At 33.5% G+C, this 19,344-nt stretch overlaps 2 protein-coding genes across 3 annotated transcripts in view; one reads left to right on the forward strand and one right to left on the reverse strand.

The window, feature by feature from the left end:
* COX4 (Cytochrome c oxidase subunit 4) overlaps positions 1-5,610 on the forward strand; it is a 12,791-nt gene extending 7,181 nt beyond the window's left edge. Inside the window, exons 1-4 of one of the 2 annotated variants that reach the window (XM_088260490.1) lie at positions 887-1,404; positions 2,301-2,504; positions 3,462-3,654; positions 4,673-5,610. In XM_088260490.1, the coding sequence (XP_088116616.1) occupies positions 2,310-2,504; positions 3,462-3,654; positions 4,673-4,806 (522 nt within the window). In that variant the 5' untranslated portion in view covers positions 887-1,404; positions 2,301-2,309 and the 3' untranslated portion in view covers positions 4,807-5,610. Of the gene's footprint in view, positions 1-886; positions 1,405-2,300; positions 2,505-3,461; positions 3,655-4,672 lie in introns of those variants that run through there. The other variant, XM_088260489.1, reaches the window with a different exon arrangement.
* Positions 5,611-5,945: 335 nt separating this feature from the next.
* Positions 5,946-19,344, reverse strand: part of LOC148309237 (NACHT domain- and WD repeat-containing protein 1) — a 53,645-nt gene continuing 40,246 nt past the window's right edge. The window contains exon 24 of the mRNA XM_088260451.1: positions 5,946-18,744. Coding sequence (XP_088116577.1) covers positions 18,506-18,744 — 239 coding nt within the window. The 3' untranslated portion in view covers positions 5,946-18,505. The remainder of the gene's footprint in view (positions 18,745-19,344) is intronic.

The following is a 19,344-nucleotide window of genomic DNA, read 5'->3' on the forward strand; positions in this document are numbered from 1 at the left end:
CTTTCTACGTCTGATAAAAATGGATTGATTAACCAAGCTGATATCAAAAGTTCCTGTTAGTCTTTGAACCGTATTATCATATCTTCGATAAGGGCATTAATGTGGCTATGATACTATATGTCTTTTTTAATGGGCCCTTGTTTTATATGAAGAACTTGATAATATTGAGTATTATGCCAAAGTTAAAGTTAAATTTTGCGTATGAAAGTGTAGTTTTTCTTTATTGACACAACGTTCCCTTGAACCTCCCGCTCCCTTCTGCAGCACCCCCCAAATGCGAAAATTTTAAAAACGCCTAGCCAGACTTCCAAAACGTCCAGAAAGGGGCGCTGGCACCCCCGATAAGAAACATAACTTCAGGAAGTGGTGGACACTCCTTCTGTCCTTTTAAAATATTGTGTTTTCTGGAATTTTATATATATTATAGTAAGTCAAAAAAATTACCATTACCATTTACCGTTGTACGGCTGAGTTGAGTAACCATTATTAAACTGAACTTTTGAACTCAACTAAACGCCTAAACTCTTTTTATAAATGTCGCGTTTTAGCCGTGACCTTTCTATTTTTGTTTACACTGAAATAAATAAATTTAGATAGTGAAATATCTTCTTTGTAATATTAATATTATAATTTTGAAAATATGTAATACAACAAATTTCAATATCAATACCATTTAACCTGAAAAATTAATGATAAATATTTCGGCGGGTGGATTCGACATTCAGCCGCGGCGAAGTCACGCCCAGCCGCGGCGAAGTCACGCCCAGCCGGGAGTTTAGTACTAGTAGCCGTTTACGTCACTTCCGGCCGCTAGCGAATATCACTTCCAGCCATAAAAAATCGAGGTAGTTGGCGGTCTTTATATAAATAGTTAGTCTGTGTTCGGGATCCAAGGTGAGTGTGTCGGGACAAAATGCACATTTCTTTTATTTCACGGTTAAATATAACAAGAAAATACTTTTCCGTATTTAGACTCCACTTTCTAGTTAGTTTGTGTGTGAACCGAAACGTTGATAGTGTCTTATAATTTTGACGTAGCCGAACATGTTAGGTAACCTTTGACTAGGTTATGTCAATTATCTAGTCAAAGATATAGATTATTATTAAGGAGCCGTAATTAATAAATATTTATGTATTTTAATCACCACAGAAGTATATTTCTTATGTTTTGTTAAGGTTTGGCAACGTCAACTTGCAAGCCCCAAGTTACATAATCCGCCGCGATGTTCTGTCAATAATCTGATAATAAATCAAGTAATGTAAATAAATATCTTTGAACTCTTTGATCGATTATTTCCCCTTAATTGGTGCACAAATAATAATAAAAAATCGGCTGTTACATTCCGCGAAAGCCGTAAACCTCTATTTTGACTGTCAGCTGTTCCATAGATACCATTTTTTATCGTGAGTGGAATGTCTTAAAATTATAATATGAAATTCTTTCAATAAAATTATTTCCAAAATAATGTTTTTAGAATAGATTTTTATTTCATGCCGTGCAATTACTATTAACAGTAAAAAAAAAGACATTTTTAACACATGAATCTGGTTTAAAATTCTAATAAAAATATATCTAAAGGTTTATATTATTTTTGAAAAAAGAAGATTATCTGTATACAAATTAATAATCATGGAAAAGAGCTGTTTTTTTTTTTGTTAGACGATCTTGATCGTTAATTATATGAAGGCGAGGCGATCAGCCCTGCGCTTCTTGTACCAGTCCAGGGTGATATTAAATAAATATGAGAGTGAAAATCACCCATATTTATTACTTAGTATACTAATCATTAGTAATCGCAAACCCAATTCCGATCTGTACAATGTTTTTTGGCGTCTCATGCTCTACCAAAAGTAAGCAAATAGAACACTTAGAAGCGCCTCCCGCTCTCTACCGACAGTATGTAAAAGGTACTATTAACACGTTCGCTGCCTGGTTAGGGAAGCAATATTTCACCAGAAGCCACGTAATTTTTTTTGATAATATAGATAAATATTTTCCATAAGTTAAATTAAATGCAAATAGTCTTTAAAATTGTCTTTTCATTCACGCCGATATGACTACACTCAAAAAATCTGTGTTTGATTTAAAAATGACTACACACACAATGGTGACTAAACCGAATATGAATAATACATTGAATACACATCATGATTGGCGGCGAATGAGTTAAGCGTTTCCTGAAAACAATGTTTTAAGACGCGAAACTACCCAAAGCAGTCCACAGATCACTATGAGTCCTATTTTGAATAAATTTAGTTTCCTGCAGTGTGTTGAATGTATGAGTTGGTTATGTTTTCAGAAGGCCAGAATGTCCAAGCTACTTGCCAACCGCTTGATGGCGGCGCTGAGGGCGCCCGCGGGCAGCGCCGCGCTGCACGGCCGCGCGCGCATCGGCAACCGGGAGGTGGTCGGCTACGGGGTCAATGGCGGTGCCAACTACGCCGACCGCTCCGACTTCCCCATGCCCGCCATACGCTTCCGCGAGGACACACCCGACATCAAGGTCAAATATTGCGCTCGCTTCAAACGTTTAGCTTTACCATATTGTAGACTTTATAAAATTAAACAACTTTAATTTAAGTTGTACTCAGTAAATACCACTATTTCCAAAAAATCTACTGTGACACGTGTTTTAATGCAAGAAACAGCTTCTACCCCCTCTTCAACCTTCAACGTCCCAAGGACCTAACTCTAAAAAACTTAGAATTAGCTTCACATACGGTGTTTGAATATGTGCCACAGTAGATTTTAAGAATTAGTGGTATTTAAAAGGTAAAACATAAATTAAAAATGGATAAATTTTACCACAATGTAACTGCCGAATCAATTAATGAAACTTTGTTTTTAATCACTTTTTATTAGAATTTTTTTTCCCCAACTAGTTTCTACAAGAACCTTGTCATCATCGGGGTTAAACATTTTCTTCTTCTTATTTTATTTAGGACCATGTCCTGTTATTCTCTGGTCCGCTCCTGGAAGGTATCACCATCAGTATATAGCTGTATCTCCATCGGTTAGGTGTTCTTCCTGGGGGCCTGTCACCTCTCATGCTGCTATTCTCACCACTCAATCTGAACTTGCTCTTCCCACATGATTTCTCCTGAAACATCTTCTTTCTCTTTCCCATCGCACAACATCTTCGACATGGCAGATTGTTCTAATTCCAGAGTTTCTTACTCTGTCGCGAAGTGTAAGGTCTGCAATCGGTCCTAGAGTCTTCATTTCGGTGGTTCATAAAAGGCTTTTCATTCTCAGCTCTTGTTTCTACACCTTACGTCATGATCCAACAGGTTTTAGTGAAATGTCTACTAACTCTAAAACATTGAAATATTCAGTTAGGTAAAATCAAGGTTGTTTTATTTTATAAAGTTTATAAAATGTGCCACAAAGTATCTGCGAAATACGTTAAAGAAAAGTACCATTTTGGAGTTTGGTTTAACTTTCCCGCGTACCGTTCCAGGTCCTGAGAGAGAAGGAGAAGGGAGACTGGTCCAAGCTGTCCCTGGAGGAGAAGAAGCAGCTGTACCGAGCCTCCTTCTGCCAGACCTTCGCGGAGTTCGAGGCTCCCACCGGCGAGTGGAAGTTCATCACCGGCTGGGGCGTGTTCATCTGCTCGCTGCCCATCTGGGCGTACATGCTGCTCAAGCTCTACGGTGAGTTATCTTGACGTCTGCCAGACCTTTGCCCATCTTTCTTCTTCTTCATGAGCCCTCTGTCCCCCACTGCTGGATATAGGCCTCTTCCCCTTCTTTCCATTTCCTCCGGTCGGTTGCTGCTTGCAGCCAGTTTTTACCCCCCACAGCGACTATATTATCGGACCATCTCTTTTGGGTTCTTTTAACACCTCTTTTGTTCTCCCAAGGTGTCCATCTTAAAAATTTTGAGGGGTTGTCCTATCTTTGCTAATCCTGAAATGTTCAGCTTATATGTTACGCTGATCTATTACCAGATGTCTTCGGTCTTTCTGTTTATTTATATTCAAATGGTACAAACATATTTATTAATGTTCTATTAACAATATTTTGAGTGTGGTATAATGTTGAACAAATGGCATGCAATTAGTGGATTTAATTACCTCTACCTATGTAGGTATGTATGTACGTATTACATATAACTTCAATGGATGGCAGTATTGAATTTGTACGTTAACTCTGTAAATGCCCAGACTTCCATATTCCTGGCACAATAACTTTAATTTCTGTGGAAATATCAATAAAAAAAATTCTGATATTATTTTGTTTTTTTAAATGTATTTTTGAAATTTGTTTTATAACATTTTTTAGAGAAATATTTGTGCTTTTATTATTATTTAAAAATACTTCAATTTTGTACTATTCCCCTGAGTCTAAGCGGCTCATTATTAAAAATAGCTAATCATATTGTGGTAGAGTGGGTTCGAACACAGAAACTCTGACGCAAGAGTCCGTTACACTAACCACAGACAACCTTAGCAACTTGTTAATATGTATACGTTGTTCTTGTCTCATGGATATGAAAATTATTGAGAAATTACCAGAGGATTCTGGCAATTTTTCACTGTTCATTGCTTAACCACATGCATTAACAAACTTTGGGATATTGTCAACTTTTAATTTTTATTTCTAAGACTTTCGGAATGTCTTTTGCATGTATCCCAAAATCATGAATACTAATAATGATAATATGTTCCAGTCCTGCCTCCCCTACCCATCACCATGGATGAGGCTCACCAGAAGGCGCAGCTCAAGAGGATGCTGGACCTCGAGGTCAACCCCGTGGACGGCCTATCCTCCAAGTGGGACTATGAAAACAACCGATGGAAGTAATTCCGCTCTCCCACTCTTCGCCAGCTCACCGCCGACAGCAAACGGAATCGCATTCACCGATAAAACGCACAAGAAACTCCGCAACACATTGCCAAATAATCCAAACCATCCCCTTCGAAATCTCACCATTTCGGACGAGCTTTATACACAGAAACTTGAAAAAACAATGGCTGTGATCTTGGTTTATTTCTATAATAAACTAACCAAATTAATTGACGTTTTAATCAAAGAAATTATTATCACATCGAAGATATGTAAAAGATTTGAAGCTTGTATGTGAATTTCATGTTAAAAATTTATGCTATTAATCTTCAGTCGCCTCCATTTTGATAATTTTTTATGTTAATGGATCTGTTTTTAGAAATCACATTAATATTCAGATTTTTTACTTGTCTAAATGGAACATTTTGCTAAAATGTTTATTCCCATTTGTCACTTTGCGGACGTCTTTATATATGACAAGAAATTATGCTTTTATCAACGTCGGATGACACTGTCAACTTGATTTTTGGACTCGATTATTCCTCAATGTGTGGCAATGTTTTCTCGTGGTGTTTGTAACAAATATGATGCAATTGTATTTATTTTTTGTGATAATTGATAGCCATTTTGCATTACGCCGCTCTGGGAAGTGTTGAGTGGAAGCTGGTTGGTAGCACAGAACTGTATAGTTGTGGGATCACTACTTCACATAGTCAAATTATTTCTTTTGTAGAATTTCCGTTATGTAATTATGTAATTTTAATGTAATCTATTATTTGTTTTCGTCCAAAATGGAATGGAAATAAAATTTCATAAAATGAATTAACAGTTTTTTTTTTTATTTATAGACTTTATATGCCCTTTATTACCATTTATTACCATTGGGTAATAAAAATAACGTTTTATTCCGTGATAAATGAATATGCAAATTATTACTGTTTCTGACTAAATCAACTCAGTTAAAAGCATTACTAAATTTTTGTTTTAAATTTAAACTATTAATTTCGGGAGAACAGTCCTCCCATCAATTGGTGATTAAAATTTTTGTTCAAAATGATAATAAAGAAAACTGCATAAAAGTATTTTGAATCGTCAATTATGCACTATGTAGGCATTCAACATGCAATCAGTGGGTTTTTATGATGAAAATAAAACACTTATCATTGACACATTTCAATTTATTTAGAACAAAATCATGGCGTCTGTACAGATGTACTGTATTTCTCCTCACATAATATAGCCATGAATACATAACAGATAAGAACAGCGATATATGCAGTTTAACATATTACACAAGTGGAAAGTTTGTCTGAGAAACAATCATCAGCTCGTATATGACCATACTATAATAGTGGATGTTCATTTCTGGGTTGTTAATGCTTTTAAGTGGCTGTAGAGATGTGCCTAAAGGGTAAATTGTTACTTTTTCAGTTGTCTGATTCAGATATTCATGACTTTTTCTCAGCTTAAGTTTTTGATGTCAAATATATCAGTAACTTAAAATACGCAACTGAATTTATACATATACCGTTTAGCATTATGTATTAACTTTGTGTGATTGAATCTAAAAACCAAATGCAATAACAATTTGTTTGCCCTGTAATGATACACTTCAAAGCCGACATTGCAACTGCCATTTCAGGGTCTACCATCACTGCCCTGAATTTAGAGATTGCTTTTTAATAATAAATGCATTCTTGTTATGCCATTTGATATCCAGCTGGTGGTCACCTGTCGAGCTGTCATTCTTCATGTGTTAGTGAATTGAGAGAAGAAAAAAAAGGTAAATAAATCATAATATACTAAATGATCATACTATTATCAAAACAATAGTTAGTGTTACGCTCTTATTATTATGTTAAAATTATGTCTGTTAAGCTCAGGCTTCCACGCATTCGTGGAAGCCTGGGCGTAACAGACATTGATAGACGGTATGGGCATATAGGACGCAGAGAACCCGAACATGTAGTTAACCAGGCAATAGAAATGGATCTTCCTCGAAAGTTATCTAGAGGAAGACCGAGGAATTCATGGGTGATGCAGAAAGATAACATGATTCCAAGGCATGGCCTAGGTGATGTTGTCCAGGACAGAAGGACCTACAGCCTGAGGACGAGGAGAGCTGACCCCAGTAGTCTACAAGGATATTAAAAAAATATTTTTTACAATACGCAAGTATGCACGTCACATCCATTTTGACAGGTAAAAATAACTTGAGTCAAGGTGTAGTCATCGAACCAGCCAATAGAAAAGCACCATAGACAAAAAAAACTATACCATAAAAATAACTCCTGGTGGAATTGCATTTTATGCCTTCGGGACTGCAACAGCAAAGGCATGGTCACTAAATTTAGCGCGGTGGTAAAAAATCACTTTACAGATGGCAGTTGTCGAAGCTGAATGAAGCGTGATACATCTTTCAACTAAATTGTCTGGTTTACAACCTTATTCATGAATCAATTTTTTTTTAAATTGCAACTTTGTTTACGAGTATAAATAGATTTTATTATATTGAATAGATAATTGTAAGTATGTAAAATATAACTGATGACTGTTTCTCATAAAATAGGGAGTACACACACTGGAAGATATATTTTTTTGTAATTTGTTCAGATCTGGTGAATTTTAATCTCAATATAGAAAATATACATTATTACCAGTAGTATACAAGTATCAAGTTGTGTCAGTAGAGAATCCAAACCTTGACAAATACAATTTTCCGAAGCCCTTCCTTATAATGAACACAATAATTACACACAAAATTATTATTTACTATGAAATATAATTAAATATGTGATTAATTACTCATGACAGACAAGTAACGCATGCCCTCGGTACAAAAAAACCTCAGTGAGGAGACATTATGATAAAAAGAAATCAATATGAATATGTATGATTGATAATATTGATTTCTTTGATATGATAATTTTGAAAGAAATTATATCTTATTGAAGATTTTTTCTTTTCTTTTTTTTGGGTGAAATTGGTTATGGGAAAATTTTACTAAATAGTTATTCATTCTTTGAAAGTTTAACTTTCAGTACCTACTTTTAATAAACTTTGTTTGATTCCCATCCAAGTATAAATAATATCAAAATTCACCAGATCTTAAAATTGAAATTTATTATATAAAACATTGAATCAATAAGCTACATTGGATTGTATATAAATATTAGAGGTCCCAAAAGTATTGCAGTCAGAAAAATTTATAATTTTTGTAAAATAGAATATTCTATTTGTGTCGGTGCTTCTGACTAACACTTTTGAATACAAATTATTGGAATAAAGTTTATTTAAATAATTTTTTATTGTGCGTTGCCACTTCTAGGACAAGCCATTACAAAAATTTTATGTTAATAAAGTACTTTTTGTTAATAAAATACTTTTATTGCATTTTAATGGTCCACTGGATTGATTTTGAAAGCTGATGTGTAAACAATTAGGATTTTGTTATTTTACAGAAAATAGCAGCAAGCTGGGAGGTATCTCAAGGTACGCCATTGCTAATTTTAGTATTATGGAACTTGAAAGGCATAACAGAATCAATAACTGCCAACACTTGAGATAACTTATTCAATTTTCACACATTTCAACATCGTTTGGGTATATTTGTAATCTCCAGTGTACCACTTTCAATGCCCCAAGAAATGCTATTTCCCGATAAATGGCTGTTAAACCACTACAAATAAAATATGCTGAGTCATGACAATGTTTAGAAATCAACTTCTAGGGCATCCTAGATTGATGCATATCAACAACAGCAGCCGCCATTCTCAATGCATTATTCAATAAAATATATTTTAATCTGCATAATCTTTTGATATAATCCAATAAAATTTTGATATATTTAACTAGTTATTTGCTATTGAGTTTTGAAATGTTGTAGATCTTTATGCCTTTATATCTTAAAAGATGAGCAATATAGATCAGTTTGTTTTTGTGCAAATGACAAATTGACAAGTCCTTTGAAATGGCAACATTTAAATTTCATATGGTGAGAGTATGGAAAAGAATAAAGAAGTAGGTATAATATTTACATTTTTAGATAAATAATCTTGTGCCGTACGTACTGATTCCAAATCCACAATCACAGGGGAACTTACTTACTATACACTCAACTTAATATTATTCTTATATAATCGTGGACATCTGATGTTAGACATAAAACAATTTGTTATGTTTATAAATTTGATTTACGAGAGATGTGTATTAAGTACAATTAATTTAGAAAGAGGAAGAAAAAATATCATATAAGCACTGGAAAATGTCGCATGATAGTGAAAAGTTTTCACATAAGCTTGAGAAAATGCCACACGAACATGACAGTACAGAAAGTATCATGAGAATGGTGTTACACAGGCACGAGAATGTGAAACTTTACACCCAAATGGACCCAAAGAATTATATGGCGACAAAAAGTCATTGCAGCATTTATTACTTACTGAATTTTGCCTGAATAGAGACAAAATATAATCCCCCTTTTTTATTATCAATAAAATAAACTTACTTACATTTTTTTTGGTAGTTCACTTAAATACATCTGTTGGGACAATAGGATAAAGGTGAACTCACTGTCCACAAGCAATTTTTAAAAGTACTTGATATGAATTCCATGCAACGATTTTACAAAGTTTTATTGTAGCTGTAATTATATCAAATAAATAAAGGCTTTACCTTTTTTTGCAAAATTGTGCGAAATTTAATTGTGCCAGTAACAGATACAGATTACTCATAATTTAGCCTAATGTGTTTATCAAATAAAACACTGATATAATTTACTTTTATGTATTTGTGACTTCACAACCTTTATAACACATAAGGACTTATTTTTATGGCTGTAAGATCACAACACGGAAGATGTGAATTTTTATTCATGTAAATTTTTATTTGTAATGTGTGATTCACAAGATGAAAACACAGACGCAAGTACTTTAGATGAATGACATGAAAATACTAATTCACAAGATGAAAGTGCAGCAATGATGTGTGTGAATTTGATTCAGGACATGAAAGGACAGTACAGATGCGTGCAATTTCGATTCACAAGATGAACTTACAGCACGGATGCATGAGATGAAAGGACAGCACAGATGTGTATGATTTTACAACACAAATGACTTCACTTGAGGTTCACCAGATATCCACGACTATACCAGATATGATTGACATGTATTCCTATTCTAACAAACAACCATTCACACAATACTTAGTAATATGTATTGAAGTGTTTAACTAATAAATAAAGTATTTATCCGTATTGACCAGCAACCTGATAAATGATTAATAGGAAACGATGATAGATTTGCAGTGCCGCTTGCAGCACACTTTGTATTACTTTGGATTCACCCCTCTGCGCCTTGTGCCTTCACATAAATCTAATAATAAATATTAAAAATAAATTGTAGTTATGTGCAAATTGCCTCCACAGTTCGACCCATTTAAATAGCGCATCAAGCGACCGATTATAAGCGGAACATATTCGAGAAATTTTACAATCCAGTCCGTATAAAGTTATTGATCGTGAACATTTAATTTCAAACTTATTTCAAAAATATATCTTATAAAAAATGGCTTATTTTAAGTATTCAATATATATGTCTATAAACAAGATTATTCTCTTATTTTGATGTACAGAGACAAATTATTCCGAAGTGCAATTTGTAATCCCTCAATATTTACGTTTTTTTGGTAGTTTTGCAATCATAGCAATTAATTTTATATGTTATGCAAAGCTATACAGTTTCAGTGCCAAGCGTTGAAAATGCAAGGCGACATTGGAAGACTGCCATCCACGAGTAAGATGTCCAATTACTTTAATACAGAGATTTTACCAAATACTTTGTCTATTATTCTCTTCCATCCCCCATTCTACACCCATATGGTGTGTAGGACCACCCATTAAATAAATGCGGCGTTGACATAACTGTCAATTATCATATGAGGGGAATGTGTTTGATGGGAGGCAGATGATGCCAAAGGAGTAAAGGAGCTTAGAGTAAAGGATATTAATGATATATGGGAGAGGGAAGGGGGAGAAATAGTGGGTGCTACAGGAGTGGAAAAGAAGAATAGCAGCAGTGAGTGTTGGAGGTTGCATACCCATACTCGCACTAGTTTATGTAAGTTGTACTCTGCTAGATGAGTCTGCAAATACAGAGGGATTACTACATAACATCTGATTAAAAATTATATTGAGTAAGTTATCCAATCATAAATCTCGAGAATTGTCCTGCGATAATCTAGTGGAGTTAAGAAAGCTTCTCGCCTTCCACATGCCAGTCCAATAATGGCCACGCATAGTCGGACGAGAGAATATTTATTCATATTTAATATTTATGCATTTTAGTTATCTGTCGCATTAAAAACCCTTCCCCGACTGTGTGTGACTTAAATTAGAAGGACATGTTTGTAGTTGCGTAGCTCGCTTTGTATTGGAGGCAAAACACATGTAAATATAACATAAAACGTAAATACACCAAAACTTAACAATGAGCAATTTACTAATTAAAATTACTAGAATTTTACAGTATAATAAATAATTCATATAACTAAATTCAGGGTTATATTGGATACATGATAATACAATATAAAGTATGCCTATTCTATGGAGAGGTATAGAAAGTAAATAGACACCACTGACCACTTACTGTATTGGCCCGAACATAATGCGGCCTTACATGCAAGATGACCATATCAATTTTAGACCAAAATTTCAAGTGACAAATATATTTTGATGCGTAATACCTCCAATGTGAAAATTTAAAAATATGTTCTATAAATTTTGGTCTATTTTTCCATATATATATTTTGATTCAGGTGATATATTGCTTTGTGTTCAGATGTTGTTCAGCATTTTTCTATTATTATATGGCGTGTTAGCACCTGTTACAAACATTTCAGATCACATTAGGCTGATGTGAGCAACTGAAGTAACTTGAGTATAGTGAGCAGGAGAAGTGTCTCTTTACAATCTTTATCTCTTTTAATTGAAATTGGGTTTAGTTAAATGAAACAGCGATAGTTGACCGGAATTTAGAATCGCGGGCCTATTACGACAGCCCAAGTTAGCCCAACCGATTACTTAATTTGAGCTTTCAGTTTTCGGTACAAACTAATTTTACAGACGAGAAAAATCTTACTTTTAAAATTAAATAAAATTTCTAAGGATGCTGCTCCATTCGTTTGAATAATTCATAAAGGAACTTTATATCAAAACATTGTAAATATGTTCAAAAATTTAAATAAATTAATCCATTAAATTAATACATGTAAATATGTCTAAAATTGAAATGCATATTTGTGATATTGTTTCTCATTAGCTTTACAGGAGACGAAATATGTAGTTATTTACGAATAATTATAAGATAAATGGTCCTTATAAACAAAATATCGCAATTCACAAAGCTTTGCCTTTGACTCTTCAAAAATGCAGTAAATAATATTATAATACACCTTAAACGTTACATAAATCTTTCCTTGGCATGAACGGTAACTTTATACACAATATGACGTATCGCTACACTTAGACGTAAGGTTTATCAAATAAAACTTTAGGATATCCAAAAACATAGAGAAAGGAAGATTTCCAAGACATACCATTTAGAGTTAAATAGATTTGGTCAGTCCTTTTTGTAGAATATAAAGTGATAGATTACATTTCAAGAATTGCAAACCTTCATCTGAACAGAGACCAAACGACCAACACTGAAGTATAAAAAATTGTGCATTATCACTTCTTCATCGGCAAATAAATCAATATAAAAAAATCACAATAAATTTCTTTTGAAATCTGTAAATAAATAAGGGAGGATGAAGGATTATTATCATCTATATTTGAAAAGCGTGAACAACAAACAATGCGTCTCAACCACCAGACTTTGATGGTGGTCCATGCATTGTTACCACGAATATTGCGAATCTCTGTCCGAGTATTTCATACCAAGAGCGTGGAAGAAAATACTTATATTACAAAAACATTGATATCTGTGAACACATAAATAAGCTACCATTGAAGCCATCTCTGTTTGCCAAATGTTATTGACATACACGTTGATGTAGCATCCTGCACTTTTCTTGATGTCTTTTCACGTTTATTCAATATTTTAGTCCTTATTTACAAATTTAATTAGTTAAAAGACATCCTTTAACTTATTTGTATCGTCACACTGATTATTATAGAACTATAGACACACTTTATTTGGAAGTGTGTCTCTTTATTCCGCAATAACCTTATAATATTTACCTTACCCATAGATTGCAATCCATTGGACTTACTGGACTTTAACGTATAATGGAGCGTAAGTGTTTCCTCAAATTAGACCTTTTATGCTAAAGCATGGGTAAACCCACTGGGGTAAAGCATAATACTACTGAGTATTACTTTCCAAAACCATGCTCTTTAGAGCCTCTATTTTAAATAGCCCTATTTGCTCCAAATTTATTAGATAAAAATCAGACACGTCACACATAGAAGATATTAACATTCTAACATGGGCCGAAAAAGTTAATAAAAAAGTTAATTTTTAACTTTTCTCACATGTGGAGGTCCTCACAAAAACGTTACACTTCCATTATAAATGATTTTAAGTAATCAGGAATTCTAGCTTGTAAAATTGTTAAGTTTTGGTGCGATTTAATGATTTCATACTGGTTTAACACAGGATTGATCACATTTTGTCGCAACTTTAATTAAGATTTTGATAGAATACAGTAAACAAAACAGATTTGCATTTAAAGGATTTATTTGTGTAATATTGGAAATGTAACTTTTTGGTGAGGACCTCCCACACATCCGAAAGTACTTAGTTTGAATTTCAAATTGACCCTTAAAATAATGTATTATTTTTTAATATTTCAAAGTAAATCCAATTAGTCACATCCCTTAGTATTTTTAATAATTATTTTTACTGTGGATGTTTCATAAAAAATAAGACAGATATATCAACCTCTTAAAAGGACTTGAAAATCCAATAAAACATTTAAATATGTAAGTTTAAACGACAAAGTGCTTAGTAAGGCAGTATGTTACTATACTAAGGGGTGAGGAAGTATATATTTTAAACCTCGTGGAAGAAGCAAATCAATAATTTATATATAATATATAAATTAATGGTGGTTAGAATATTACATCAGTTAATCTCAACATCTCATTTATATTATAAATCTATTTGTATTGCTTCCGTTTTTAGCTAAGGTTCCCATAGTGATTCCAAAAATATATTAATTTTATCTCTTCGTAAGTACCGTATTATCAAGTATATCTTCGAATCATATTGCTTTGTATTAGAAATTTATTGGCATGAGTACATATATATTTATAGGAATAAAATATATATATAGGACTAAATTTCTTAACCGATCTTATGTAGAATCTACCTTAATCCATAAAAATACATACCTATAACATCAATTACACCCTTATTAATAAACATCCAATTAATATTGAGACAAAGAATGCAAAAAAGTTCACCCGGTGCAATGTTTACTGTTAGGTTAGGATGAAGAGGAATTGATTGATTTTGTGACGCTGTTTGACCTTGCGAGAGCATTATAAAAGCCGCAAAATGAAATAAAACATCACAAAAATGAATCAATGCAGTTAAATGATAAATCATATTTTGATTTATATTGATAATGACAGATTATTAAATTCTACAAAGCATGTGCCAATTTTGTATGTGTTTGTGCAAATATTTTGCAGAACTTTGCAAGTGATTTTGAAGATTAAAAAAAAACATGTGATTATGAACAATGATATAACATAAAATTTTCAAACTATGAAGTATCTAAAGCGTTGATCATTTTTATTGCAAAAATAGGGTCAATCTCTGTTCAGAAAAATCTGCAATCATCTAAATAGGTACATATAATATAAATTTCTTAAGCATATATTTCTTCATATCGTAACACATAGATGAAGTGATTTAATGACATTCAAAAATATGATGCATTATCAAGTTGACAACATTTCAAAAACACAATTATTTAAATCTAAATATTACAACTAAACCCCTCTTCCGCAGTTCACATGCTCTCACATTCTCCTCTTCCACCTCTGGTAAGATACAAATACAAATATTTTATTGCTTGATCGTGTTCGGTTAGTCCAATAGACCATTTAGAAAATGTGAATTTTGATCCGGTTTCTGGCCTCTCGCTTATTTAATTGTCGCTGTCAGTCAGCGTGCTGGAGAGCATGTGGAATTTGTGACTCTGTGAGATACGAGCTGCGTACTATTATTTCTATACAATTATGAATTGGGGTCTTTGGTACCCTGCTTCGGATCATATGTAATTTTTGAATGATCAGTATGCGCTTTCCCGTAAAAATGAAACATTTGATCATAATCCTATTGATAAATACTTTTTATCAAAAAAACTATTATTACGTTATTGATAATTTTATAATGGAGGTGAATAGATACAAAAGAGGTTGTGTGATCACCTTTTTATCAAGTCAACACCGTGTTGGTTTAAGAAGATTCTTTTCTAAATGATCTATCGGACAAACAAGTGTCAAGCACCGATTCGTGGAATATTCACCATTTAAAATTAAAATAGGCTAGTTATTTTTAGCATTGTTTTTAGATTGACTACCATAAGAATTTTTATGGCTTCGTACAATCAGTTGCAAAATATGAAATACCTTATTTCTATTAATACATTTATGTTTCTTGTGGGAACAAAATGAGTACTGTTTATACTTTTATATACCATATTTTGTACTTTTTATTCTTAAACTACGTTTTATCTGTCAAGCTATCCAATTGGCATGTTCACATATAGAGGGAGATACGAATAAAAGATATTTTCTGATGGTACAATGCAGAAAATAAGAAAATAATATTGCAATGAAACTTGATCAAGAAATTTTCTTCAAAGACAATGTCAATAACAATGCCAGCCAAACGTCATAAAACAAAAAAAACATGAGTGAAATATCTCAATCTACCCATAGTAGTTATCTGGTCAACATTTTAAAATTGGCAATAAATTGTTACTATTTATAAGTATTGTAAGTAATTCATAATGTTTGAATTTTATCACCAATCCAAAATATTGTCAGTTGAAAATAAAACGGAATGAATGATACAGATATCTGCATTATTTAAATCAAATAAACTCAACGTTTTTTAGTGATACATATAAATAATGGCATGCAACACAACTTCACTCCACAAAAAACTAAATGTACTAACAAATTAAGATATTTTTAACTGATATAATTCAAATCGATGAAGGTTGCCAAAAGATCAAAATATGATTGTTATCACAATTTATGAAAAGTCATTGAAGAATATACAAAGCACTTTGTTAGAGACAAATGTAGTTTAAAAACTTACTTTTTTTGAGAACTAATAAACGTCACTGTGTGACATCATTATAACTATGCAAAAATATTCAGCTCTTGGTATAGTTGACTGGAATCCCTTGTTGTGCATTTTAGTTTATAACCCTAAAAATACACCCAAAAGTATTTTTAGGTTTATTATTATAAATATCATTCAATATGCCTTTTTTGTAATTACTTTCAACTCATGATTTATTTTTATGATTTTAAATTCAATAATACTCTCAGAAATTTATATATTTTCCTATTTAACAAATATATTTCTATTAAGAACTAAAACTATGTTCCTTCCGTTATATTGCTAATTAAAATTGAATAAAATACAACTTCTGGCACCTTTTTTCTTTAAAACAAAGTACTGGTTTTAGAATATGAAAATCTTTAAATGTGTATAGATGTACATCAGTTAATTTAAGAGTTATAACTAATTTGACAGTTCGTAATTTTTTGTAAAGATTGTAAGTAAGATATTTATAACTACGAAAATTGTCTTTCCAGTAATCCCTCATTTTAAGGATATTCTTATCCGCAGTACATAGTACTTGTATACAAAAAAAAATGTTTTTCAATAATTTATATTATATGGAATAGAATAGTGTTTTGTCTGCCTTCGTAGTATAGAGATTAAAGCATTTGGCTGCGGTATTGGGATCCCGGGTTCAACCCCCCAGGGGAGTCAAAAAATAAATTTATTTTCACTCCTATATTTAAATAATATCACCTTGGTCTGATATCTGAAGTGCAGGACTTGCCTTCATGTAATTAGCGATCAAAGTAACACTGCTTTCATAGCGAGCCGATGCAGTGCCCTATACACAGTTAGGTGCGGAGGGTAAGAAGGTAAACAAGAAAAGTGTTGCTGTAAATCTGAAGAAATAAACGTCGATAACATATTTTTCTTCATTGATCTTCCAGCTTATTTGTCTAAAGTAAATTAAATCACCATTCAGACACATTAATAACTAACTAATTACAAACTTGTCAAAGAAACCACTGGTTACACATCGTCAGTACGATCGGTGCGGCTGAACACTTTATTTGATGCACAGTTGACTAACCCCATAGTGCTTGATCGCTTAGTTAAGAAACGGTGATTCAATATCCTTGATTGGTAGAAAGTACTTATAATTATAATAAAAATATAAATAAAGACCAACTGACACTTCATAATTGAACAAAGGCATAGAAATTTTAGAGTTTTACCAAATTTCTACTTTTTGATCGTTGGAAAATTCGTTAAACATAGTGGGTTGCGTTTATATTGATTTTAATCATTAAGAATAAAGTGAGTATTGGTGATTACCAATACTCACTTTATTTGTTTGTAAATTTACAAGAAAAATTATGATTTTAAATGGATGGATCTTTTTTTGTTACCCAATTATGTATGTGAAACATTGTATATTAAATGTAAATAGGGAAAATGATTGCACCATTCTTGTGTTCACATTATATAGTTATATTATATAGTTTCCCATGACATATTGGCAGAATATAACCACCACAGATAAAAAGGAGTATTGTTCTTCAGATGAAGACAAAGCCATTGCTTCTAACCTACTGTATAATTAAGATTAGTATTTTGACCTTTGGCAACCTTTAGAGATATTTCCGGGCATTTATTAAGGGGATGAGAGATTATTCATAACAATATTAGCTAATAAATAATGACACGTGGAATGAACAAATTGTTGAGGCCAGAATTCTTGAGAGAGTTCCCCGAGAGATGTGCATCTCCGCGCGTGTGGTGACGCATTTTCGGTGCTCTGCGACCATACCGGCCGCCTCTGCGACGTATTACGTAGGACATTACGACAACCTTAATTCATTAACGACAAATCCAAATTTATTGACTTCATTTTACAAGAATAATAACTGCAGAGGGCTTGACATACCTTTCTAAGAGTAGTCTAAATATGTTGTTTTCTCCTCGCGATAAACACTTATTTTGGTAAATACAACACCGAATATATATTGCATAAAATATCTTTGATCTCTTCTGATATCTGGCTAGCGGTGTGATAGTGTATACGGAAGTTAGGCATATAGGCACCTATACATACTGCGAGAAGTTGCCTCAGAATGTGACACCGTACGATTACTTTATGACGTAGCATTCCTTTTAGTACTTTTATTTTTATAATAAAAATTGTTTCTCCAGGCTCTTGCCTGTCGATCGATTTTTTTTTTAAAACTTCAAAACTTTCTCCGCTATTTTTCACCATCATTCATAAGATATTAATTACGATCAATAATTATTACGCAGATGACTCCGAGAAGACTTCCGGATCACGGTTCGAGGACCTGACTTGAGTCACTGGTTCGGGTTTGGAAACGAGTTTAGGACAGCTTTGTTGGGTTTTCGCATCAGCACCCGTTTCCCATTTCTTTGTCTCCGAGATCAAAGACTCTTCCGTTGTTTTCCGGGTCTCCGTAGATGTAGTCTTCGTCTCTGCCGTCGTCTATCTCCTCCATGTGCATCGCGATGAGCTTGAGGGTGACGAGTTCCTTGTGAGTCTCGAGGGCCAGCACAGCGTGGCGTCCCCCCGCCATCACTTCGCAAGAACTCACCCTTTCGGGAGGAGTGTAAACCGCCATTAACGCTCCTGAAATTAAAATAATAAACTGGCATTAATCCCTAATAAATTCCTCATTATTACTGTATGGCTGCGAGACATGGTGCCTATCTGAAAGAGATAAGAATAGGCTGAATGCGTTGGAGATGTGGATCTATAGAAGAATGCTCGGGATATTCTGGAGAGACGACATCTCCAACGACGAGGTGCTACGATTGATCAAGGAAAGGAAGCACCTACTCGGGACTATCTCCAAAAGACGCGCCGAATGGATCGGCCACGTGCTAAGGCAAGAGGGTTTCCTGCACCAAATAATAGAGGGGACGATCGAGGGAATAAACGCCAGAGGACGCCTACGCCGCCAATACCTAAGCGACTTATACGAAGACATGGGCTGGTCCACGTATGAGGAGCTGAAGAGGACTTCCGAAAATAGGTGAGAATGGCGAAAGAGAGGTCATCTGTTGCTACAGACAAATCCGCAGGATTGAGACCAAAGAAGATTAATCTCTTTCATAAATAAGTATAATTCTCTTTCACGCTTCTTTCATACTTTATCTATGGATAATTCCACAGACGAAGTGTACTGCTGCACCACTAAACTGGCAACACGACATAAATAACGTTGTG

The sequence above is a fragment of the Brachycentrus maculatus genome, unplaced genomic scaffold (genome assembly GCF_059751285.1).
Source record: "Brachycentrus maculatus isolate JH-2025_06_01 unplaced genomic scaffold, ASM5975128v1 h1tg000136l, whole genome shotgun sequence".
In the NCBI taxonomy this organism is placed as follows: Eukaryota; Metazoa; Arthropoda; class Insecta; order Trichoptera; family Brachycentridae; genus Brachycentrus; species Brachycentrus maculatus.